Source organism: Amblyraja radiata, chromosome 17 (assembly GCF_010909765.2).
Source record: "Amblyraja radiata isolate CabotCenter1 chromosome 17, sAmbRad1.1.pri, whole genome shotgun sequence".
Taxonomy (NCBI): Eukaryota; Metazoa; Chordata; class Chondrichthyes; order Rajiformes; family Rajidae; genus Amblyraja; species Amblyraja radiata.
Window position 1 is genome coordinate 48134443 of NC_045972.1, and position 25694 is coordinate 48160136.

The 25694-nt window shown below is 43.6% G+C and overlaps 2 protein-coding genes and 1 long non-coding RNA gene across 5 annotated transcripts; 1 reads left to right on the top strand and 2 right to left on the bottom strand.

Moving 5' to 3' along the window:
* On the top strand, positions 1 to 18882 carry LOC116982889. The gene is made up of 3 exons (XR_004414552.1): positions 1 to 227; positions 11587 to 11591; positions 18871 to 18882. It is a non-coding gene; the product is annotated as an uncharacterized LOC116982889 (long non-coding RNA).
* Positions 895 to 11268, bottom strand: c17h19orf12 (chromosome 17 C19orf12 homolog). The gene is made up of 3 exons (XM_033036436.1): positions 11202 to 11268; positions 3153 to 3321; positions 895 to 1618 (listed from the first exon to the last, which is right to left on the bottom strand). The coding sequence occupies exons 2-3, from the start codon at positions 3310 to 3312 to the stop codon at positions 1353 to 1355; spliced, it is 426 nt and encodes a 141-aa protein (XP_032892327.1). The 5' UTR covers positions 3313 to 3321; positions 11202 to 11268; the 3' UTR covers positions 895 to 1352.
* Positions 14110 to 25157, bottom strand: LOC116982879 (MARVEL domain-containing protein 3-like). 3 transcript variants are annotated; one of them, XM_033036426.1, is made up of 4 exons: positions 25005 to 25157; positions 21819 to 22278; positions 19495 to 19622; positions 14110 to 15807 (listed from the first exon to the last, which is right to left on the bottom strand). In XM_033036426.1, exons 2-4 carry the CDS (start codon positions 22244 to 22246, stop codon positions 15185 to 15187), a joined length of 1179 nt encoding a protein of 392 aa, XP_032892317.1. In that variant the 5' UTR covers positions 22247 to 22278; positions 25005 to 25157; the 3' UTR covers positions 14110 to 15184. The 3 variants fall into 3 exon arrangements, with proteins under 3 accessions (XP_032892317.1, XP_032892316.1, XP_032892318.1); XM_033036425.1 differs by lacking the exon at positions 25005 to 25157 and adding an exon at positions 24569 to 24878; XM_033036427.1 differs by lacking the exon at positions 25005 to 25157 and adding an exon at positions 24150 to 24170.
* Positions 25158 to 25694: the final 537 nt, after the last annotated feature.

Genomic DNA, 25694 nt, shown 5'->3' on the forward strand with positions numbered 1-25694 from the left:
TATGTATGTGGCTTATGTATGGATACATGTATGTATATGTTTGTGTGTATGTGTATATATATATATATATGAGATAAAGTTTGTGAATTAATTGAGGAGTAGCAGAGAAGCGGTTGGAATAAATAAGTGTATACTTCCTCCTCCTTTTCAAACATGTAAGATTTAATTTGTGATGTTTATGAGAAGTTATTTAATGAGTTGTGTTTAGGTTTATTGTTCATTTCATTGTTATTTTCCTTTGTTTTTAACTTTTTGTATTTTACATGTGTGAAATAAAATATATGCTACTACTACTACTACTGCTATTACTACTATTGTTACTACTACTACTACTACTATTACTACTACTACTACTACTAAATATATGCTATTACTACCTTTCAAACAATCAAAAATTCCAGGCAATGCCCATCTCCCAGTGTGTCCGAGATGACCACCTTGTCTAAACATTAGTGGCCTCATCACTGCCAACACTTCCTACATCGGAACAGAACACTCAGTAACTATCTAACTGGATCAGTCACCAAGAAACTGCGGTCACAAGAGCCGAGTCAAGTATTCTTGAAACTGGTCATCTCCTGACCCCTCACCTCCTTCCCACCATCGATAAAGCAGAAGCTGAGGCTGTGATGAAATCTTCAACAGTTGATCGCAACTCCAAAAAAGGGTCTCAACCCGAAACGTTACCCGCTCCTTCTCCCCAGAGATGCTGCCTGACCCCCTGTGTTACTCCAGCATTTTGATCTATCTTCAGAATCTAGTGTACCGTCTCCTTCCACCAGCTTCAGTGAGATGTCTGGTTGGCGAGAAAAACATGCCCAGGAACTACAAAGCATAGTTTCACATCATCACTCCAAGCACCATCTTTATCAAGTATCACCACATTAATTAACAAGCCTTTTAAAAATAGAACCAGTTCTCCTTGAGTTTCCTGAACGCTTCAGCAGATCGTTCCCTTCTTGTGAACCCAGTCCATTTCCAATTCATTAACGATCAACAAATCAAAAGGCAAGAGAAGGCAACTGACCAATTAAAATAAATACAATGAATCCAGAAGCTGATATATTGGGGTGGTTATTGATCCTGGATGATGGGGCTATGATGGACAATATTGCATTGGCCACCAGTTCAATACTTAACTTATTGTTCAGTTCCATTTAAATCAATGGTGCTGAATATTGGACTTGGAGCCACACACGTCACCAAATGACCCCAATATTGAAAACAGCAGAAGTGCCCAAAGTTGCAGCAGAATAATCGAGCTAGCATTCTCTACAGATCCTTGATTCAGTCGGCAACACACCATGTACCTATCCACGCAATGCAATCCATATTTGAAGCACAAGTTGGTCTCAGTCCTGATATTGTACCTCTGCATTGAGTTGATTCATGAAGAAACTACAGATTGTTGCCACGACCTGCTGCTTCAGGACAGCGTTTCCCATCACTAACGATGTCAGCTGGACAACATCGGTCCAGTCCAGGTTCTGGATAATGTTGTTCACGTCATTAGAAAGCAGCAGCTGTTGGTTTGGTGGCAGCTCCATCAGGATCTGCGGCACTGGTTTAAATTGTCCGCTGGTCATCCACGCCCCCAACAGACCACCGAACGCACCCCCTGGGGAAAGCAAAGGAGAGGGAAGAGCATTTAGTTTCTATCTTTACAATGCATAATTTGGAGGCAGGGAAGCAGGGTGGCGCAGCGGTAGAGTTGCTGCCTCACAGCACCAGGGATCTGGGTTTCATCCTGACTCCGGGTGCTGTCTGTATGGAGTTTGCACGTTCTCCCCATGATCCAAGTGGGTTTTCTCTGGATGCTCCGGTTTCTGCCCACACTCCAAAGATGTGCAGGCTTGTAGGTTAATCGGCTTGGTATCATTGTAAATTGTCCCCAGTGTGTGTAGGATAGTGTTAGTGTGCGGGGATCGCTGGTCGGCACGGACTCGGTGGGCCGAAGGGACTGTTTGACATTTGTCTACGGTCTTCTACATTCTCCAGTCTTTTACCCAGAGTTGGGGAAGCATGAACCAGAGGGGATCGGTTTAAGATGAGAGGTGGAAGATTTAATATGAACCTGAAGCAGCAAATGTTTCCTCACAAAGGGCAGTGGGTGTATGGAACGAGCTGCCAGGGGAGGTAGTTGGGGCAGGGACTAGAACAACATGTATAAGACACTTGGACAGCTACATGGTTAGGAAAGGTTTAGAGGGATATGGGCCAAACGCGGGTAGATGGGACTAGCGTAGATGGGGCATCTTGGTCAGTGTGGGTGAGTTGAACAGAAGGGCCTGTTTCCGTGCTGGATAACTCTATGACTCTGTTCCAGCAGTCCAAGGTCCCTTGATCAAAGATCCATTGTCAAGTCAGCCAGGGAAGTGACATAGCAGGTATCTCATGATTAGCTGGTGTACACACGAGAACTTACTAACACAGTCGTTAACAGGAGGAGGTGAATGGGCCCAGTAATGTCTCTTTCCACAAGCTGCCCAACTACTGTGGTGACACAAAATACATCTGGAATCTGGAGCAAAAACAAGCCGCTGGTGTACACACGAGAACTTACTAACACAATTAGGTCGTTAACAGGAGGAGGTGAATGGGCCCAGTAATGTCTCTTTCAACAAGCTGCCCAACTACTGTGGTGACACAAAATACATCTGGAATCTGGAGCAAAAACGAGCCGCTGGTGAAACTCAGCATCTATGGAGCGAAGGAAATAGGCAAAATTTTGGGTCGAGACCCCCACATCAGTCTGAAGAAGGGTCTCGACCAGAAAAGTTGCTTATTTCCTTCGCTCCATAGATGCTGCCTCACCCGCTGAGTTTCTCCAGCATTTTTGACTACCTTTGATTTTCCAGCCTCTGCAGTTCCTTTTTAAAAAGCTAGTGAAACTCAGTGGGTCAGGCAGCATCTGTGGAGCGAACGGCATGGTCAACGTTTTGGGTCCAGACTCTGGAGTTCTAGGATTTAAACTGTGAAATTCAGCAGGACGAGAGTGAAACCAGACTAGAACCTGTGGAGGACGTGGAGAGGTGACGTTTGTGTGAGGAGTGAGATAACATAGAACCAGTGTGAACGGGCGATTGTTGGTCGGCATGGACTCGCTGGGCCGAAGGGCCTGTTTCCATGCTGTATCTCCAGACTAAACTTACCGACTGCGATCCCGGGCGGGCCTCCCACCAGGCCACCAGCAAAGGTGACGACTCCGGCTAACAGCGCTCCTCTGGCAGAGTTCTTAATGGCTACGTGCATCTTCTCCACCTCAGAGATGTGCTGCACCAAGTGCATCATCCCCTGAATGTCCACCGGCATCTCGCCCAACTGCAGGGTTGACAAACCCAACATTACTGTTCACCCGCTGCAACTGTTCATCCCAACACCAACAATGCCTTGGAACGGCAAATCATTTATAGACCACTCCAACCTCCAATCCTACCACCGAGGCTAGTGGTGAATATTTTGTGACAATTAATTATTTTCAATAGAATTACCGGTAGATGGGGTGCGAGGTTACAACCTTCACCCTGTTTCGATTTCTTCTTCTTGCATATGGCGTGCACAGCCTAAAGTTGTAGGACAACTTGTTCTATTTGATAGTAAGATTAAATGAGAACTTACCAGTTTGAAGTTTGATCTTTATTTTATGAGGAGTTAAGTCGAGGGACTACATGAAGAAGGCCGTCCAGGCGCGTCAAACTTCAAAGCAGCGGTGTGAAATCACAGGTGATATACTCCGAAGCATAATAGTAAGCTACGTGATACAAACTTAACTTATCTTTGATCTTATTAGGGTGGGAGCGGAGGGCACGTAGTCCCTCGACGTAACTCCTCATAAAATAAAGATCAAACTTCAAACTGGTAAGTTCTCGTATAATCTTACTTCGGAGTCACGTGAGTGACTATGTGAAGATTTTAAAGCTTTGTGATTTCAGGCCGTAGATTGGGTTCTGGCGTATCACTGCATTTTGCTTGACTCTATGAGTGAAAAACAGTCAATAACATGCAAACCATCATGCTTGTTTAATTAATTAATGGTTTATTTTATGGTAAATTATGTGTCCCATATTAATCTCTAGAGACATTTAATATTGAATTCAAAATAGTACCACCAAATACACCAGGGTCTGCAATTTCTTTGTGATAATACTTGTGCAACATCCTTTCATTTTCCCAACCTGCAGCCGCAAGGATATGGTCTATTGGAACGTCCAAATCCTTGGCCGCCAATGTTGCTGCCGCCCTGGTGGAATGAGGTTTAAATTTGTCAGTATCAATTCCTGCATCCAATGGCACCTTCTTCAGCCATATTGAAATTGTTTGTGTTGTTACTGTTTTGTGTGGCTTTTATGGCTGATCAATAATCCAGATTCTACACCTCTAAGATGTTTGGTAGTCTCAATGTAGTATTTTAAATATGTAACTACACAAAGTCTTTGACCTGCAGGATATGCTGAAAATCAATTTACACCCCGAGACTCCTGGTCTGCTCTGTTTTAGCAGGTCATAGACATAGAATGTAATTTCCTCTGTTTTCATTGCCATTCTGTCTATCCTTAACTTGTGTAATGTTTGTACTCTTTGAGCTGATACTAAAGCCATTAACATGACTACTTTTATTGTAATTTTGTCTAACGACAAATTTGAGATGGGATCCCAATCCCTAAGTAGCATTAAAGATGTATCTACAAGTCAAAGGGTGTGATCCTAGAACTTGATGTTCCGATGGTCTCGATAAGTATGCCGACAAAGCATTCCTTACTGTGTTGATCGCACTATAGCTTAAATTATCCTCAAAATGTAATTTTGACAAATTTCTACAACATCTGAAGCGTCTGCAGTGTGGTAAGAAATATTTTGTGTTGGAGAAACTGTTCCCATTTCTTAATGTAAGAAAATGTACTGCTTCTAGGTACTTTTCAGAATCTGCAAATCAATAAATCAATACGATCATGTAAAGGATGAAATTCACCAGTTACAGGGTGCACAAGTAGGTTTTCTTGTCTAAAGACATCCATAATGGGTTCAGTCACCATTTTTAACCCTAATGGATACCATGTTTGTGTGGGCCAATCTGGAACCACCAACAATCCTGAAGCATAATCTTGTTTGATCTTCTGTAGACACCTATTGATGAGACAAAAGGGAGGAAATGCATACAAAACATTCCACCCCAATTTAACGTAAACTCATCTATGGTGTTTCCCAAATGTTTTCACAATTTTGTGGAAAATGTCACGATTTAACATCCATTCTGTGTTGTCATTGAAATTGCTTGACCTAGTATCTGCAATTATGTTGAATTTACCTGGTAGGTAAATTGCAGAAAGCCAAATATCTTTCTCAATGCACCAGTGCCAAATCATGTTTGCCAATCTGTCACATGCTTCTGACTTGATTCCACCCATGTGATTGACATGTGCCACTGCCGTAGTGTTGTCAATCTGAACCTGTACATGCAAATGTTGTACCTTTCGGCAAAGGGCTTTCAACCCATGCAATACACTTAGTAATTCAAGCTAATTAATGCCATGTGTCTCGAGCAAAGATTCTTCCTCTGCATTCCATCTATCTCCACAGCTTGAGATGGCATCCGCAGCTCCCCATCCCAGTGCACTTGCATCTGTTTGTAAAATGGTAGCTGGTGATTCAATCAGAATATTCCTGTAAGAGTAATCCACATTTTTAATCCACCATTTTATATCCTCAATTGCTGTGTTAGTTAGTTGCATAGGCCTATCGAAATGTCCAGCATGTCGTCCCAATACTGATATCTTTGCTCACTGCAGCTGTCTGATAATGCAGTGGTCCAAACTGAACAGCTGGAAATGAAGCAATTAACTTGCCAATTAGACTTGCTACTTAGAAACCTAGAAACATAGAAATTAGGTGCAGGAGTAGGCCATTCGGCCCTTCGAGCCTGCACCGCCATTCAATATGATCATGGCTGATCTTCCAACTCAGTATCCCGTACCTGCCTTCTCTCCATACCCTCTGATCCCCTTAGCCACAAGGGCCACATCCAACTCCCTCTTAAATATAGCCAATGAACTGGCCTCGACTACCCTCTGTGGCAGAGAGTTCCAGAGATTCACCACTCTCTGTGTGAAAAAAGTTCTTCTCATCTCGGTTTTAAAGGATTTCCCCTTTATCCTTAAGCTGTGACCCCTTGTCCTGGACTTCCCCAACATCGGGAGCAATCTTCCTGCATCTAGCCTGTCCAACCCCTTAAGAATTTTATAAGTTTCTATAAGATCCCCTCTCAATCTCCTAAATTCTAGAGAGTATAAACCAAGTCTATCCAGTCTTTCTTCATAAGACAGTCCTGACATCCCAGGAATCAGTCTGGTGAACCTTCTCTGCACTCCCTCTATGGCAATAATGTCCTTCCTCAGATTTGGAGACCAAAACTGTACGCAATACTCCAGGTGTGGTCTCACCAAGACCCTGTACAACTGCAGTAGAACCTCCCTCCTCCTATACTCAAATCCTTTTGCTATGAAAGCTAACATACCATTCGCTTTCTTCACTGCCTGCTGCACCTGCATGCCTACTTTCAATGACTGGTGTACCATGACACCCAGGTCTCGCTGCATCTCCCCTTTTCCTAGTCGGCCACCATTTAGATAATAGTCTGCTTTCCTGTTTTTGCCACCAAAATGGATAACCTCACATTTATCCACATTATACTGCATCTGCCAAACATTTGCCCACCCACCCAGCCTATCCAAGTCACCTTGCAGTCTCCTAGCATCCTCCTCACAGCTAACACTGCCCCCCAGCTTAGTGTCATCTGCAAACTTGGAGATATTGCCTTAAATTCCCTCATCCAGATCATTAATATATATTGTAAATAGCTGGGGTCCCAGCACTGAGCCTTGCGGTACCCCACTAGTCACTGCCTGCCATTGTGAAAAGGATCCGTTTACTCCTACTCTTTGCTTCCTGTTTGCCAGCCAGTTCTCTATCCACATCAATACTGAACCCCCAATGCCGTGTGCTTTAAGTTTGTATACTAATCTCTTATGTGGGACCTTGTCGAAAGCCTTCTGGAAGTCCAGATACACCACATCCACTGGTTCTCCCCTATCCACGCTACTAGTTACATCCTCGAAAAATTCTATAAGATTCGTCAGACATGATTTACCTTTTGTAAATCCATGCTGACTTTGTCCAATGATTTCACCACTTTCCAAATGTGCTGCTATCCCATCTTTAATAACTGACTCTAGTAGTTTCCCCACTACCGATGTTAGACTAACTGATCTGTAATTCCCCGTTTTCTCTCTCCCTCCCTTCTTAAAAAGTGGGGTTACGTTTGCTACCCGCCAATCCTCAGGAACTACTCCAGAATCTAAATCTACTTGACTGATTGATGGTTGTTTGCCTGCAATTAGCTCTTACAACCCTAATCACTTGCAACTTTTTGTCCTTGGGTAAGCTCACTGTCTTGTGTTTTAAATTAATAGTGAACCCCAAGTAATCAATTATTTTGTTGTGTGTCAGTCTGGATTTTTCTCGGTGAATCACAAAGCCCAGTTATTGAAATGTAAGTTTAACTTTTAAAACTGAGGCTTGTTGCCATGTCTTCAGTGTCTCCCACAATAACATGTCATCCAAATAAACCATTATCAAATGGCCTTGAGCTCTTAACAATGCTAAGATTGGTTTCAGCAGTTCTGTAAACAATCTAGTAACTGAAGTTAACACAATAGGCAATGCTTTGAATTATCACAATTGAGTCATCCAGACAAATTTGAAATCTCTACGATCTTTATCTTGGAGATGTATGCTTGCCATATAGCATTCTGTTGAAATTAATTGCAAAGCATTAGTAAAATCTCCATTTTGAAATGTTTATACTGTACAAAAAAGGTTTGAGATTTGTGAGGTATTTTATGTTGTTTTCTCTATTACCCCTTTTTTACTCAAAATATCAATTTCTATTTGAATTTTCTAATCTCTTCTTTAGAGAAAATTGAATACTTTTTGGAATATGTTGAGTAGGGGAGTTTCATTCTGTTAAAATTCAATTCTAAACCTCATTATACTGCACAGTATATATGCATCAGATGTTATTAGTTTCCATTCTTTTAAAAATAATTGTAACCCACCCCCAATTTGTAAGTAGGACACATCTGATATTCTTTCAGAGCCAGAACCACCTACCTCAGGGTTTACCGGTATCACTTTTTGTACCTTGCCCCTTGTGGGAATACCATGTCCTCCACGTCCTGGGGTTTTATTCAGTTCCCCTTCGGTATGGATATTGCCTTCTAGCTGTGCTACCAAACATCGGTGGCTTCATCATCCCGATGGTTACTGATTCTTCGTTGAGAACCTTCAGTTTTTTGGCAAGCACCACTCCAAAGAGTAAGTGTGGCAATTATATATTAGATGGTTTACAAAGCCCTGCAAACTTAGGATGTATGTTAGGTCTTATCACAGACTTACTCCAAAAATGTGCATTACACATCATTCCCATCACATCCTGTTGTGACATTGTCACATTTCCTTCTTCCAGATCTCTGGCAAATGCCGTAATGCCTGACCCCATTCATTTTAATACCCGCTGTAACCTCATTTCTTGAGCTCTTACTGCAGTGCCCATATGATTCCACACTTCTTTGTTAACAGCTGGAACTCCTAACCGAGCACAGTTCTGCGGGATTTTATATTTGTTCACAATTTCATCCATCGTTGGTCTTCCAACTGATGGGAAAGCAGGTAATTTATACTCTCTGCTATCTCCTCTGATAGAGGTTGTCCCTTGTTTCTGGGACTAGAGAACATTTGGGCCAGCCCTGGCACTTTTCTTTTTTGCATTGGCTCTGGTCCTCAACTGATTCGTTATCAGAGTATTCTGGATATTCCTCCTCATAATGGGTTTCACCTGGATTTTCATATCAGGTATTACATGCAATGGCTCTATGATAGGCCTACGCTTTTTTGTCCCTCTTTGGGGTACATCAAGTTCTTCCATTGAGCTGTATATTGGCAGCCCACTTTTGGGTGCTGCTCCATATTCTGGGTCTCCTGTAGACCAACGTCTGTAGTATCTTTCAGACATTTCTGGTGCTGCCTCTCTGTCAGGTCAGCCCATATGTTCATCTTTATCATCAGGCATTTCGGTCGCTGGCTCAAATCTGGGCCAGAGTTTCCCAGAACCTCTTCTGGGTTTTCCATGCGGTTGCTCTTTAAGCCCGCGTCTTTTATACTCCTTCTGGAGTTTGTTTTACCCATGAGGAATTCCAGTTTATAAATTCTATAGTTCAGACTCCTCAGAGTCTTCCAGGCCTGTTATTTCTTTATGGCCTTGCTTCCTATGGGAGTTTCAACGGGACTTCCCCCCCCCCCCGGGTAAAATTGTTATTTCTTTACAATCGACTTTTAGTCGGGCGCCCGCTACTCTCAGACACTTTGTGTTATTGAGTGCTTACTGCGGTGCGCTGACTATTCTTCCTCCCACCTTTCTCCATACAGAAGACTTGCCTGTGTCTCTGCACGCAGTCTACGGAGAAAAGCAGCCTGATAGTAAAAATAGAAAATACTTACGTTCAGGTTTTCTTTCATCACCGCTTGGAGGTCCATCCTCCTACCGTGGTCGCAGCGCAATGCGCCTGACGAGATGACGCGCGTGCGCCTGGACGGTCTTCTTCACGTAGTCACTCACGTGACTCCGAAGTAAAATCTTATTTGATTGTGCACGCCGGGTTGGTTGCATTTGTCGAAACTTGGCGGACCAGGTGAAGGTTGCAATCTCCCACCCCCCGTTTCGACTAATGCAATCAACCCGACGTGCACAAACAAATGATAGAATTCTCTGCCTCAGTGGGCGGTGGAGGCCGGTTCTCTGGATGCTTTCAAGAGAGATCTAGTTAGGGTTCTTAAAAATAGCGGAGTCAGGGGATATGGGGAGAAGGCAGGAACGGTGTACTGATTGGGGATGATCAGCCATGATCACATTGAATGGCGGTGCTGGCTCGCAGGGCCAAATGGCCTACTCCTGCACCTATTGTCTATTGTCTATTGACAGGCCCTTTAAGGGCCCTATCTAGCTCTCTCTTGAAAGCATCCAGAGAACCTGCCTCCACCGCCCTCTGAGGCAGAAAATTCCACAGACTCACAACTCTCTTTGAGAAAAAGTGTTTCCTCGTCTCCGTTCTAAATGGCATACTCCTTATTCTTAAACTGTGGCCCCTGGTTCTGGACTCACCCAACATCGCGAACATGTTTCCTGCCTCTAGCGTGTCCAAACCCTTAACAATCTTATATATTTCAATGAGATATCCTCTCATCCTTCTAAACTCCAGAGTGTACAAGCCCAGCTGCACCACGTTCACGACTTAATTCACAACCTTTCTCACTCGTGGACATTTTTCATCAGGCTAGGAAAAACGCCGCAACCTACTTGATGCCACGAGTACCTACGACTAGCATCACGGCCTGCTACGACCTACCTACGACCTCGTGACGACCATGCTGCGAGTATGAGACAAGGGCAAACTCGGCTGAGGTTGTGAATTAGGTGGTGAAAGTGGGACAGGCCCTTAAACATGCACTTTGCCCTCGATATTACTGACAATGACCAGGCTTTTAGACACAAAATGCTGGAGTAACTCAACAGGCCAGGCAGCATCTCTGGAGAGAAGGAGTTTCGGAAGGGAGGGAGGTTAGAGTAGGGAAGGGGAGTGGGAAAAGTTGAGACGGTTGATGTTCAGAGGGGGGAGAGTTAACTTTTATTTACGTAAATTTAATTCCCATTATCTATTTCCCGGAATGTGGTTACACCCATTCATAATCAGGCGCCTTGTACATGTCCCCCATGTTGGGGGTGTCCAGAACCAGGGGTCACAGTTTAAGAATAAGCGATAGGCCATTTAGGACTGAGAAGAGGAAAAACATTTTCACCCAGAGAGTTGTGAATCTGTGGAATTCTCTGCCACAGAAGGCAGTGGAGGCCAATTCACTGGATGTTTTCAAGAGAGAGTTAGATATAGCTCTGGGACCCCCGCACACACATACTGGGACCCCCACACACATTGGGACTCCACCCACACACACACTGGGACCCCCCACACACACACTGGGACCCCCGCATACACACACTGGGACCCCCGCACACACAGAGACCCCCCACACACACACTGGGACCCCCCACACACACACACTGGGACCCCCGCACCACAGCACCCACTCTGTACCTTAAACTGACACAAACACCGGCAGTCTCTCTCTCTCCCTCACATCCACAGGCTGCGGTTCCGCCGTCTCCGCTCTCTGTACATACGCACTATCCTCCTCCCCTTCCCTCCCCTTCCTTCTCTCTCTCTCTCTCTCTCTCTCTCTCAAAGCTATGATCTTTGCTCTCTCCACACCTTGCTCGTCACTCTCTCTCTCTCTCCCCTCACACACACACACACTAGCCACTGTAGAAGCGCCGTGCACTCTAGACTCACCCAGTCTCCAGCCTTGCCGAGCTGGGCATCAGAGTGAGTACAATGACCTCCTGGTTCCCCCCCCCCCAGTGAGCGACAACAAAGATCATGTGAATCAAGATCGCGAGGCTAATCCCCAGAGATAATCTAGTTATTGTTCACAGCTCTGGTCTGGAAAATCACCCTGTCCCACGTTGCAGCCTGGAGCCACGTCAACTGGACAAGGGCCTCGACCCGAAACGTCACCCATTCCTTCTCTCCAGAGATGCCGCCTCTCCCGCTGAGTTACTCCAGCACTCTGTGTTTATCTTCAGTGTAAACCAGCATCTGCAGTTCCTTCCTACAACATTTCATTCCAGTTCCTTGTGTCCCCCGTTAGGCTTTTGATGGCTTGTCATTAAATTAAGACTTTAAATTTTAAAGGAGTTAAAGAGGTCAGGGAGAAAACTAAACTGCCCGCGTCCAAAACTAAGTCAGAAGTACTGGAAGAACTCAGTCGGTCAGGCAGCATCTGTGGAAGAGAAACCAGTTCATGTGTCTGGTCGGGGGGTTGAGGTGAGACAACTTCGGCCCACAAAGTCCGTGCTGAACATGACGCCAAGTTAAACTAATCTCCTCTGCCTGCATGTGATCCATATGCCTCCATTCCCCACGTATCCATGTGCCTATCCAAACCATCGGATTTTCGACACCATCCACAGCCTATCTCACCCGTCCATTCGCGCCACCTCTGCCCTGGTCGCGGCCAAGTTAGTCTGGCACGGGTTAAGGAAGCAGGTCGCAGCATGGGCCTGCGCTTGTATCCCCTGTCAGACTTCCAAGGTGCAGAGGCATGTGCGCCCGCCCGTGCAGGATTTCGTTGTTCCGGACGGCAGGTTCCTGCACATCCATGTCGACCTGGTGGGCCCCTTGCCGTGTTCGCGTGGGGCCACTCACTTACTCACTATCGTGGACAGGTTCACCAGGTGGGCGGAGGTAATACCGTTAATCGATGCCTCCGCTGAGGCTTGTGCACTAGCCATTGTCTCCCATTGGATCGCTCGTTTCGGGGTCCCTTCAGATATTACTACCGATCATGGGGCCCAATTCACCTGTGGTGTGGTATGGCGTAGCTGTACGGCGTGAAGCTGCACCAGACCACCACGTATCATCCGGAGTCCAACAGTTTGGTTGAGTTTCCACAGACACAAGTCGGCGTTGAAGGCTCGGCTCACCAGCATCGGATTGGGTTGACCAGTTGCCTTGGGTTCTCCTAGGCATCAGAACTACGCCTAAGGAAGACCTCAACGCCTCCTTGTCCGAGCTGGTTTATGGCTCGGTTTTGCGGGTACCTGGGGATTTTCTGCCCGCCACCCGCGATCAGGAGGTCCCGGCTTTGGCGGTGCTACCTGACCTTTGGTCCCGGTTCCCACTTCCCGACACGGGTCGTCCGCAGTGTATGTGCCGACTATGTTACGGGATTGTGCTTATGTTTTCCTTCATAGGGATGCTGACCGCTCACCGTTACAGCGGGTGTACGAAGGTCCATACAGGGTGCTGAGGACTGGTACCTCGACGTTCACGTTGGACATGGGTGGCAGGGAGGAGTTCGTCTCCGTCAGCCACCTTAAGCCAGCTCACATCGACGAGGATAGCCCGGTGGCGGTGGCCACTCCGCGGCGTAGTGGCCGTCCACCAGCCGTTTTGCCGCCCTCTGCACCTGCTACTCCCAGTTATGTTTCACCGGTCCCCTGTTACGCCCGTCCCTCGTTCGCGTTTGTCGCGTCCCTCCGGTTCTGTTCTGCCGGCCCTGAATGTTACGCTCGCCCCCCGACCTCGGACTACGCGTTCCGGTCGAACCGTCCGGTTACCCGTGCGGGAGGGGCTGCTGTTTTTGCGCGATTTCGCTTTTGCGCCACAGTTGTTTTGCTGACCACCATTGTGTTCAGACGTGTTTGCAGAGAACTGTTTGCTGAGGAACGAGTGTTCAATAAAAACCGTTCAGAAAACTTAGTCGTCGTTTCTGCATCCGCTGAAATATTATATATATGATGATGATATGATGATATTCAATGCAAGTTGGTTACATTCTGCTGATATAATGGAATTGAACAAAAACAAAGACAAATTGGACATTAGTATGTTCTTTAATAATGTTAAAAATAATGTATTTTGTCACCCAGATTAAATATGCTTTTCAAAAATACACAGCATAATTTATAAACGAATGCTGTCATCAATTCATATTTTTCATGTTCATAAGCTCTAGGAGCAGAATAAGGCCATTCAGCCCATCGAGTCTACTCTGCCATTCAATTATGGCTGATCTATTTTTCCCTCTCAACCCCATTCTCCTGCCTCACTAATCAAGAACCTGTCAATCTCTGCCTTAAACGTATGCATTGACATGGCCTCCACCGCCGTCTGTGGCAATGAATTCCACAGATTTACCACCTTCTGACTAAAGAAATTCCTTCTTATCTTTCTAAAGGTATGTCCTTTTATTCTGAGGCTATGGGCTCTGGTCCTAAACTCTCCCTCTAGTGGAAACATCCTCTCCATCTTCACTATCCAGGCCTTTCACTACTTGATAAGTTTCAATGAGCTACCCCCTCATCCTTCTAAAATCCAGCGAGTATAGTTCCAGTGCCTTCAAATGCTCATCATATGTTAACCCAATCATTCCGGGGATCATTCTAGTAAACCTCCTCTGGACCCTCTTCAATGCCAGCACATCCTTCCTCAGATATGGGGCCTAAACTGCTCACAATACTCCAAATGCTATCTATAATGTAAAATGCAATCATGGGTTATGGGTTAAGGATATGGGTTTAGCTAAATTTATTTAAATTGTAATTAACCCACAGTTAGAAATTCAATGACTAAATTATGTGGAATAAAGCCGAACAAATCTTTAATCATGTATCTTTTGTGATCATGTATTCATGATTAACACCAATGTATAATTACCTTGTGGTTGAGATATTTTAAACTCTTAAGTGAAGAGACCAAATGGAATGCACATTTCGGTTTTGTTGGACTAGCATTATGTACTTCGAGATGAAATGATTTATCTTTAAACAATCTTCAATTTCAGAACCAGTGAGAAAATATTTCCATTTCTCTCACCAAATATGTTTTGATGTAATGGTCTAATGCTAAATGATAATTAATTATAGGCTGGCACTTGTAATATATCCACTATCAATTAAATGACCATTGATTTTACAATTACCTACTGTTCAATAATACATTTAAGCACAAGTTCTAGCAATGAATAGAAAATGTACAAAACCCCTCCAGGCATCCATCTACCCTCCCCTACTTAAGAAATAAAAGATCCATCTTGCTTTTCCACTGGTTAATCAAAGATATGGTGCAGATAATCTGTGGTAAAAACATAATGACATATCTATAGATCATCTAACTGCAATTATTAGGAAACAAATAAAAGGATGTTGGGTTTGTGTATTTCTGTCTTTAACCATTAGTTTTTAACACAATATTTAAAGTGTGCTCAATTATTGAACAAATAGCTGTAGAAAGTTCAGATGATGGTATTACTATTTCCCTTTATGTTAATATCTACCAATGCCATCTCCTGATATAAAGAAAGAAGACAGTCACATTATATTTCCTTTTGGAAGGAAAATGTGACTATTTATCCACGTAAGACAAAATGTAACCAATTTTATCGCTTCTGTTTAGCTTCTGTGATTTCCTTCATTGTTATGAAAAAACCTATGTGCAGTAGGGTTAGGATTGAACCCTTAAACATCAATCCCGTTCGCATTATCTTCTTCTTTGGATCTCTTTAATCTTCTAACCTTTTTAAATGCCAATATTGCTGCTACTGCATTTAGCAAATATACAATGACAGCTAGGCAGCCAAACAGACCACCAGCAATGTCAGCACCATGCAGACTACAGTTAAACCCCTTGTAGCCTTTACTTTTGTACATGCTCTCCCTCTCTTTACACACTTCTGAATTGTAGCCCTCAATCAGGTGTTGAAAATAAAAAAAGACAGCAGGTATGTAGCCAAGTGCTATTGCTATATCCAGGGCACATTCACCAACCATCAAGAATGGACATCTCCAGGGTACCCGAGCGAGGCCTAATAACAGCAGAAGGCATGCCAGAGACATCAAGGCCCCACTGTATGCCATCGTGGCGGAGACTACAGGCAGCTTTAACTGATAGAACGCAATATCTAATTCTTTTACTTTTTCAGCTTCTGCTCCTTGAAATCCACTATAAGCTGATCCAAATGTGTAGTAGTATAGACTTCCTAGGCTGGAGAGATCTGTGTAGCCACCGGTACCACTGTAGGAGATACCCCCACACACCAGAATCAAGAGATTCAGCAACACCTCCACCAACTGACAGAGACCTGCAACAAAACAAGTCAGATGTTATTTAATCGTCAAGGTGTCAACTTTAAACGCTTTCATCTTGGAATAGTGCGAAAAGTGAAATGAAGCACAATCTATTGAGAATATTTACCTAATTTGATTCAAGTATGCATGAGCATGTCAGACTAAAGACAATCTCAAGGATTTTTATACCTACATTAAAGACAAGAGGGCAACCAGGAAGAAGGTAGGAGCGCTCAAGGATAAAGGAGGGAATTTGTCTTTGGACTCAGGGGATATAGACACACACTGAACTTTGTTTTTTCCCGTTATGTACTATGTTTACATATTCTGTTGTGCTGCAGCAAGCAAGGATTTCATTGTCCAATGTGGGACATATGACAATAAAACACTCTAGACTCTTGGGATTTAAACAAAGTACTAAATGAGTACTTTGTTAAGATTTTTGGGGCATCTGTTTTCACCCAGGAGATGAACATGGGGGCCAGTGAGATCAATGTGGAGAATACCAATATGTAACCTATATGTATCTCCTTCGCTCCATAGATGCTGCTGCACCCGCTGAGTTCCTCCAGCAATTTTGTCTACCAATATGTAACAGCTGTTTGACATTAAGGAGGAGGTGGTGCATACATCCCCATGGCCTGATGTGATCTATCCCAGGTTGTTGAGAGAAGCAAGAGAGGAGATTACAGGAGCTGTGACAAAGATCTTTCTCCAGTCACAGGCAAGGTCTTAGATGACTGGAGAGTATCTAATGTTGATCCATTGTTTAACAGGGAAGTAGAGAAACCATGGATGGGTTATGGACTGAAAGGTTCAAAAGGATACGGGCCACACACAAGCAGGTGAGAAGGAATGTCAATGGGGCAGCTGGGTCAACATAGACTGCTGTGCCAAAGGGCATGTTACCGTGATGTTTGACTCTATAACTCTATCTAATGTTAAACTCTTGTCCTAAAAATACAGGCAATTTTCATACCAAGATTGTCATTAACAAATAGTTTGGTGGCGAGGAACTAATTACTCAGCCAAGCTTATCAGCCAAGACAAAACAGATATTCCCAACACTTGACACCTATTCCTCTGGGCAGAACGCTGCTATTGTTGTGAATTGTTTATCATTATTATCATAGCTTGACTGGTTCTGTTATAAAAAGAACAACATTTTATTCTCAATAATTATCTCCAGTGTTGTACAAGAACAAACAGCCAGAGTAAGTTTATTTTAACATATCATGCAAATATTAACCACCAAAATTACACTAATATTGGAAACAGCCAACAAGATGTTTTGCTTCATAGAAACATAGAAAATAGGTGCAGGAGGAGGCCATTTGGCCCTTCGAGCCAGCACCGCCATTCATTGTGATCATGGCTGATCGTCCCCTATCAATAACCCGTGCCTGCCTTCTCCCCATATCCCTTGACTCCACTAGCCCCTAGAGCTCTATCTAACTCTCTCTTAAATCCATCCAGTGACTTGGCCTCCACTGCCCTCTGTGGCAGGGAATTCCATAAATTCACAACTCTCTGGGTGAAAAAGTTTTATCTTACCTCAGTCTTAAATGACTTTCCCTTTGTTCTAAGACTGTGGCCCCTGGTTCTGGACTCGCCCAACATTGGGAACAATTTTCCTGCATCTAGCTTGTCCAGTCCTTTTATAATTTTATATGTTTCTATAAGATCTTCCCCTCATCCTTCTAAACTCCAGTGAATACAAGCCTAGTCTTTTCAATCTTTCCTCATGTGACAGTCCCGCCATCCCAGGGATCAATCTCGTGAGCCTACCCTGCACTGCCTCAATCACAAGGATGTCCTTCCTCAAATTAGGAGACCAAAACTGTACACAATACTCCAGATGTGGTCTCACCAGAGCTCTATACAACTGCAGAAGATCCTCTTTACTCCAATACTGAAATCCTCTTGCTAGAAGGCCAACATTCCATTAGCTTTCTTCACTGCCTGCTGTTCCTGTGAGCCAACTTTCAGTGACCGGTGTACAAGGACACCCAGGTCTCGCTGCACCTCCCCCTTAGCTAACCTAACCCCATTGAGATAATAATCTGCCCCCTTGTTTTTTGCGCCAAAGTGGATAACCTCACATTTATCTATATTATACTGCATCTGCCCACTCACTCAACCTGTCCAGGTCACCCTGCAACCTCCTAACATCCTCTTCACAGTTCACACTGCCACCCAGCTTTGTGTCATCCGCAAACTTGCTAGTGTTGCTCATAATTCCCTCTTCCAAATCATTAATATATATGGTAACCAGTTGCGGCCCCAACACCGAGCCTTGCGGCACTCCACTCGCCATTGCCTGCCATTCTGAAAAGGACCCGTTCACTCCTACTCTTTGCTTCCTGTCTGCCAACCAATATTCTATCCATGTCAACATCCTACCCCCAATCCGGGCTACTATTTTGGGGGTCCATAGATAACACCAATTAGTGTCTTCTTGCCTTTATGATTCCTCAACTCAATCCACAGTGACTCTACCTCGTCAGTCCCTATGTCTTCCCTCGCAAGGGACTGAATTCCATCCCTCACCAGCAGAGCTACCCCCCCCCCCCTCCTCTGCCCACCTGTCTGTCCTTTCTATAGGATGTATAACCCTGAATATTAAGTTCCCAGGCCCGATCCTCCTGCAGCCACGTCTCAGTAATCCCCACAATGTCATATCTACCAAGCTCATCTACTTTACTTCTTATACTTCGTGCATTCATATACAATACTTTTAATTCCTTACGCATCTCACCTTTCACATCGATCCCTATTACACTTGGCCATATACGCTCCTATCCCTTTGTGAGCTTTCTTTCTTGTTAATTCTGGGGTCATTAACCATCCCTTTACTCTCTTTCCCTTTAACTCCGACCTATCTATGAAGATAGGTGGAAGGGTAGATAGTGTCGAAGAAGCAGGGTGTCTGCAGAAGGATTTGGACAGGTTGGGAGAGAGTGGGCCAAGTGGAAAATGGAACGTAGCGTGGAATCAACTATTTTATAAATGGGAAGAGGATTCAGAAATCGCAGGTGCAAAGGGACTTGGGAGTGCTGGAATAGGATTCCCAAAAGGTTAATTTGCTGGTTGTCAGTAGTAGGGAAGACAAATACAATGTTAGTATTCATTTCGAGAGGACTAGAATATAAAGGCAAGAATGTAATACAGAGGCTTTATAAAATGCTGGTCAGACCACATTTGGAATATTGTGAACAGTTTTGGGCCCCATATCCGAGGAAGAATGTGTAGGAGAGTGTCCACAGGAGGTTTACGACAATGATCCTGGGAATGATTGGGTTCACAAATGGAGTGTTTGATGGCTCTGGGCCTGCACAAGCAAGAGTAGAGAGGATTGAGGGGGGATCTCATTGAAGATTACCGAATAATGAAAGGCCTTGATAGAGTGTATGTGGAAAGGATGTTTCCACTACTGGAAGAGTCTATAACCAGGGAGCACAGGCTCAGAATAAAAGCACGTACCTTTAGAAAGGAGATGAGGACAGATTTCTTTAGCGAAAAGGTGGTGAATCTGTGAAATTCATTGCCAAGTCATTGGATATTTTTAAAGTGGAGATTGATAGGTTCATGATTAGTAAAGGCAAAGGTTAAGAGGAAAATATAGATCAGCCATGACCAAATGGCTTAATTCTGCACCTATGTTTTATGATCATGATCTAAATCGACTCTTGCTACCTTACCTCGATTTGTGCAGAAGTACCGAAACCTGTAACAGTTTAAAATTTCTTCTGAATCTTCAGTGAAGTAATGCATCTCGGATCTTTTATCTTCGGTTCCTACATATTCAGGCGATACCTCTTCAGCATAACTATTAAGAAGAATAAAATATTTGTTCTATTGTAGTCTGAAAAATCTCTTAATAAGTAAATTGTGTAGTAAAACTATTCCACAGACGTTGGCTATAAAATTTGACCATCTATAAATAATACATGAATTGGTAAAAAAGATATAGAATTTAATGTTAGTCCACATGTTGTCACGGTGATTGTTACATCACAGCTAGGAGAAATAACTGATAGTAGTTAAATTATTATTAAATTAAATTGAGGATTTAATGTTCAGCATGTTTTCAACAAGTATTATGAACCTATGACTTTTGTTTTACTAGATAGCCCCATTCTTGCCATAGAGGGATTACAGAGAAGGTTCACCAGACTGATTCCTGGGATGTCAGGACTTTCATATGAAGAAAGACTGGATAGACTCGGCTTGTACTCGCTAGAATTTAGAAGATTGAGGGGGGAATCTTATAGAAACTTACAAAATTCTCAAGGGGTTGGACAGGCTAGATGCAGGAAGATTGCTCCCGATGTTGGGGAAGTCCAGAACAAGGGGTCACAGTTTAAGGATAAGGGGGAAATCTCTTAGGACCGAGATGAGAAAAACATTTTTCACACATAGAGTGGTGAATCTGTGGAATTCTCTGCCACAGAAGGTAGTTGAGGCCAGTTCATTGGCTATATTTAAGAGGGAGTTAGATGTGGCCCTTGGGGCTAAAGGGGGTATGGAGAGAAGGCAGGTACAGGATACTGAGTTGGATGATCAGCCATGATCATATTGAATGGCGGTGCAGGCTCGAAGGGCCGGATGTAAAGGATCTTGCCAAAGTTCAAAGAAATTATGCCTTTTATCTTTCTGTTTCCCACTGAGATTCTTTGAGAGGAAATACTAAATGAAGCCATTCTGCATTGGGGTATTTTTTTCATTATCCTCATACTGAAGACATTATACAGTTTTAAACTCTCGCAGGGCTTTACCTTCTGCCCAACCTGCAACTTTCATCAACGTGAGATGCAATTCTGTCATAGGATTTCTTTCCATTATTTGACAGATTTAAGATCGGAGATAAGGTCATAGTGCAAAGTTATTTCAGAAAATATGTTTTGTTTTTTGGATTTTACGTACTTAACATGCATGTTCTACGCAAGGAACTTTTAGTTTCGGTGTCTTTCATTATGACACCAAAGTGGGTGATATTGCAGATAGCGAAGATGGTCATCAAAGGTTACAGCAGGATCTTGATCAGTTGGGTAAGTTAACCGAGCATTGGTTAATGGAGTTTAATGCCGATAAATGTGAGGTGTTGCATTTTGAGAAGTCTAACCGGGGCAGAAACCTTCACAGTAAATGACAGGGCTCTGAGGAGTGTTGCAGAGCAGAGGATTCTAGGAGTATCGTGGTGTCACAGGTAAATAAGGTGGTCAAGAAAGCTTTCATCATTGGCCTTCATCAGTCAGGATGTAGAGTATGGAAGTTGGGATGTTATATTACAGCTGTACAAGATGCCATGGTGAGGATACAGTTGGAGTATTGTGTTCTGTGTTGGTCACCCTGCTACAAGAAATATGCTGTTTTGGAAAGAGTACAGAGAAGATTTACGAGGATGTTGCCAGGAGTTGAGGGCCTGAGCTATTTGGAGGTTGGGTAGGCTACGAATGCATCCCTTGGAGCATAAGAGGAAGAAAGTTGATCTTTTAGAGGTGTATAAAATCATGAGGGGAACAGATAGGATAGATGCAGAGTAGGGGAAATCAAGAACCTGTCTGAAGAAGGGTTTCGACCCAAAACATCGCCTATTTCCTTCGCCTCACCCGCTGAGTTTCTCCAGCATTTTTGTCTACCTTCGATTTTCCAGCATCTGCAGTTCCTTCTTAAACAAGAACCCGAGGACATAGGTTTAAGCTGAGAGGGGAAAGATTTAATAGGAATCTGAGGGGCAACTTATTCACAAGAGGGTGGTGGGTGTATGGAGCAAGCAGCCGGACGAGGTAGTTGAGACAGAAACTATAGCAACATTTAAAGGACATTTGTTCAGGAAATGGATAGAAGTTTCGAGGAATATGGGCCAAAGTGGAATTAGTGTAGATGAGACACCTTGGTCAACATGGGCAAGATGAGCCGAGGGCCTGTTTTCATGCTGTATGACTGAATATTTCACCAACTCAAATTGAACAATATTTTGACCACCAATTACTTTTCTCCAAAATTTATATAAGCATCTTACTTTTTATGTCTGTAGGTAACTTGACCATCATCTGGAGAATTAATTTCTTTTTCATTTTTGTAATTTGGCAGCTGGTTACTACGTGAAACATTTTCATGTGTTCGTGAATGATGTTTTATTTCATGTTTGTAGTGATGGTCTCGATGCTCCCTTTTATGATTTTCCCTCTCCTCCATTTGGTGCTGCTCCTCCCTTGTGGGAGGTCCACGATTGTGGACATCTCTGATTCGAGATCTTTTCTCGTCTGATAATTCTCTCCTTGCATCTCTTTCTGGATCCCTATGTTGTCTGGAGTAATCTCTTCCTCCGCTGTTTCTGCTGCCGTCCCCGTGATTTTTGCGAGGCTGGGAATGATTGTTTGGGCGTCGATGATCACGGTGGTGTTCCTTCTTAGGATTATCTTGTTCACTTAACTTTTTGTCAGCCATGTTTCTTTGTAGTTTGTTGACTGGGCCATTGCCTGGTGAAATAATTAAAAATCACTACAAAGTACTTTGTTCATTATGCACACTAAGAAAATGGTCACATTAAAGATTAGAATTACTCACCGGGACAATTTACAGTACTTTGAAGATAATTAACATAATCTCAATTGCTATAACAATAGTACACAAAAATTCTGGTAGTTTGGATGGATCAGCATGTGAATAAGGCAGTGATGTTTCCCCACACTCCTTTTAAACTCCTCTGGACTCATCATAGAAACATAGAAAATAGGTGCAGGAGTAGGCCATTCGGCCCTTCGAGCCTGCACCGCCATTCAATATGATCATGGCTGATTCAATATGATCAAGGTTCTATCTACCCTATCTATGTTTCTCATCATTTTAAACACTTCTATCAGGGCTTCCAGAGCAAACAATCCAAGTTTGTCAAACCTCTCCCTGTAGCTAATACCTTCTAATCCAGGCATCATTCTGGTAGACCTCTTCTGCACCCTTTCCAATGCTTCCACATCCTTCCTACACCAAACCCCAACCAATTAGGAGCAGACAAGGGCATTTGATCCAATTTGAGATTCCAGCTACCAAGACAGATGTGTGCAGCAATTCATTCTTCCCCCGCACAATCATGTTTCCATTATATTCACATGGGGCCCATTTCAATTTGAAAATTCCCAAAGTCCATGCCGTGGTCCATTTAAACTCACTGGAGTTCCCACACAACTTTTCAAGTTGCAGGATCCCGACGTAGACAGGAAATACAGGTACAAATTTCACAAAGCCATCAGGGATACCACGCTAGAGTCAATTACAAACCAAGCTAGAGTCTCAGTATAAGCACATAGACATCTGATATAGACCATACAACAGTACCGCACAGAAACAGTCCCTTTGACCCATGTTTGTGCTGAACATGATGCTAAGGCAAACTCTTATCTACCTATATAATCTATATCCCTTATCTCCTATATAATCTATATCCCTCCATTCCCTGCATATCCATATGTCCATCCAAATGTCTCTTGAATGGCACTATTATATCTACCTCAACCAGCAACCCCAGCAACTAAGACCTCTAGTATTTGATTTGTCCATCCTGGAAAAAAAGATTCTATCTACGTTTCTCATCATTTTAAACACTTCTATCAGGGCTTCCAGAGCAAACAATCCACGTTTGTCGAACCTCTCCCAGTAGCTAATACCTTCTAATCCAGGCATCATTCTGGTAGACCTCTTCTGCACACTTTCCAAAGCTTCCACATCCTTCCTACACCAAACCCAAACCAATTAGGAGCAGACGAGGGCATTCAATCCAATTTGAGATTCCAGCTACCAAAGACAGATATGTACAGCAATTCGTTCTTCCCCCGCACAATTAAAGCATGGAATAATCTTCACCCTACCATACCATGGAAACAAAATTTCGTTTGAGTCTCACTGGGGCTCAAATGACAAATAAATTTGTATTTGTATTTTGTTACCCAACCAGATGCAACTAAATTTAAAGCAGCTCTTTCTTCCCAAAAACCCTTTCTGCCTTAAGTCCTCCCTCCACCACCTCCAGTTTAAATTCCATTTGGAATATTTTGGAGGACCAAGAAACCAGTCTGAAGATTCAGAAGGAAGAAGGGCCCTCGACCTGAAACGTCACCCATTCCTTCTCTCCAGTGATCGTGCTGCCCAAAGGTCCTATAGCAAGCTATAGGATCTTTGATGCTGCCTGCCCCGCTGAGCTACTCCAGCATTTTGTGTCCATCTCCGGTGTAAACTAGCATCAGCAATTCCTTCCTACACAAGGGTTTACCACATCTGCAATATCCTGTGCCTCCTGTAACTCACGATGGGTGAAGTGTGGTCTCATTCACCCCACAATGAATGTGCTGCTCACCATATTAGGAGCTTCCTGCATTGGTAATGACATTCTTCAACAAAACTGGTTCAGCAACTATTTTGTTGAACTCGCCAGGAAGTATCTAATAGGCTGCTCAGAATACTGAATTAAAAAAAAAAAAAAGTATATGTTGGAATTCTTAAATTTAAAAAGAACTGTAAATGCTGGAAAGACTCGGGAAGTAAAGCAGCATCAGTGGAAAGAAAAATAGTCCATTTATTATCCTTCCTAGTTTTAACGAAGGGTTTTGTTAACTATTTCTCTTTCTAGATACTGCCTGATTTTTTTGTTTCCACTGCGAATACAACTCGGTTAATCCTGTTTACACGAGTACGATTTGTTCTAAAGTTAAAATGCTGTAACGTTACCGCCAACAAGTGAACAAAGAAACAGGGTAGTTATTTCATATAAAGTACCTAAGATTTAGTGCAAGGTAGACAAAAAAGGCTGGAGTAACTCAGCGGGTGAGGCAGCATCTATGGGGCGAAGGAATAGGCGAAGTTTCTTCAGAAAGTGCGGTCTGGTTACAGCATACGGTATCTGTCCACGAACGGCAGAAGCGGACCCAATCCACGTCCCAAAGGAAACCTCTTCTCAGCCGCCAGATTTTATTTTTGGAGCTATCCGAGGTTGTGCTGTTAGTTGATCGTCTTCTAAAAATGTGGGGACCACACCAAATATTTGGAAATCTGACACCACAGCACCTGACCGAAACTCGCCCGATGTGAAACTCTACTGCCAACCAAAACACACCTGAATGACAATGAGCCTTGAACAAAGTAACGCCTGGCCCATGAGATGGCCACTGAAATCTGATCACAGATGCGTGAAATCTTTTGGGGAAGTACTTACTTAGTTTTGCACCTGGAATCACAACGCAAGCGCCCAGTCCAAGCTAAAAATAGAGAGAAAATAAAAACTCCAATATGTCCCGCAGTTGATTTTGTCTTATAACTGACTATTGCGGTTTTAATGAAAATCGTAGCCGTAACTGTAAAAACGACAAAAAAATAACTTGAGCTTGCGTTTCGGCGTTTCTATAGCAGCAGCGGCTCATCTTCCCACTTCCAGAAGCCAGGTCCCTCCCTCCTAGTGAAACGCGCTTTCATTTGAAAAGCATCTTTGAAAAGCAAGTGGTTCTATGGATCAAAGGTGATTGGAAGATTTAAATTGTGTATATATACTAGACCAAGTGCAAGTGCTGTTCCCCCAAAGTGTGGTTGCGGGGGTGGCGTCACACACACTATCTACCCCCCCCCCCCCCCCCCCCCCCACACACACACACACACACACACACACTCACTATCTACCCCCCCCACACACACACACACTCTCACTAACTACACCCCCCCCCCCCACACACACTATCTACCTCCCCCCCCCCACACACGCATTGCTACCTCACTTGATATTATATTAATAGTATTAATTTGCTCCTTTCAACCCATAACCGCCCTATCCACTGACGCATAGCTCCCAACTCGTAGGCGCGTCTAGAGAGGGAGGAGGGAGGGAGAGACAGAGAGAAAGGGGCAGAGACAG

Excerpts from the sequence above, each read along its gene's own strand:
- LOC116982879 (XM_033036426.1), bottom strand. The coding sequence starts at position 22,246 with ATGGCTGACAAAAAGTTAAGTGAACAAGATAATCCTAAGAAGGAACAC. Across the intron at positions 19,623-21,818 it reads GTTACCTACAGACATAAAAA|TTATGCTGAAGAGGTATCGC; the intron begins GTAAGATGCTTA and ends TCTTCTTAATAG. Across the intron at positions 15,808-19,494 it reads GTACTTCTGCACAAATCGAG|GTCTCTGTCAGTTGGTGGAG; the intron begins GTAAGGTAGCAA and ends GTTTTGTTGCAG.
- c17h19orf12 (XM_033036436.1), bottom strand. The coding sequence starts at position 3,312 with ATGCCGGTGGACATTCAGGGGATGATGCACTTGGTGCAGCACATCTCT. Across the intron at positions 1,619-3,152 it reads CCCGCCCGGGATCGCAGTCG|GGGGTGCGTTCGGTGGTCTG; the intron begins GTAAGTTTAGTC and ends TGCTTTCCCCAG.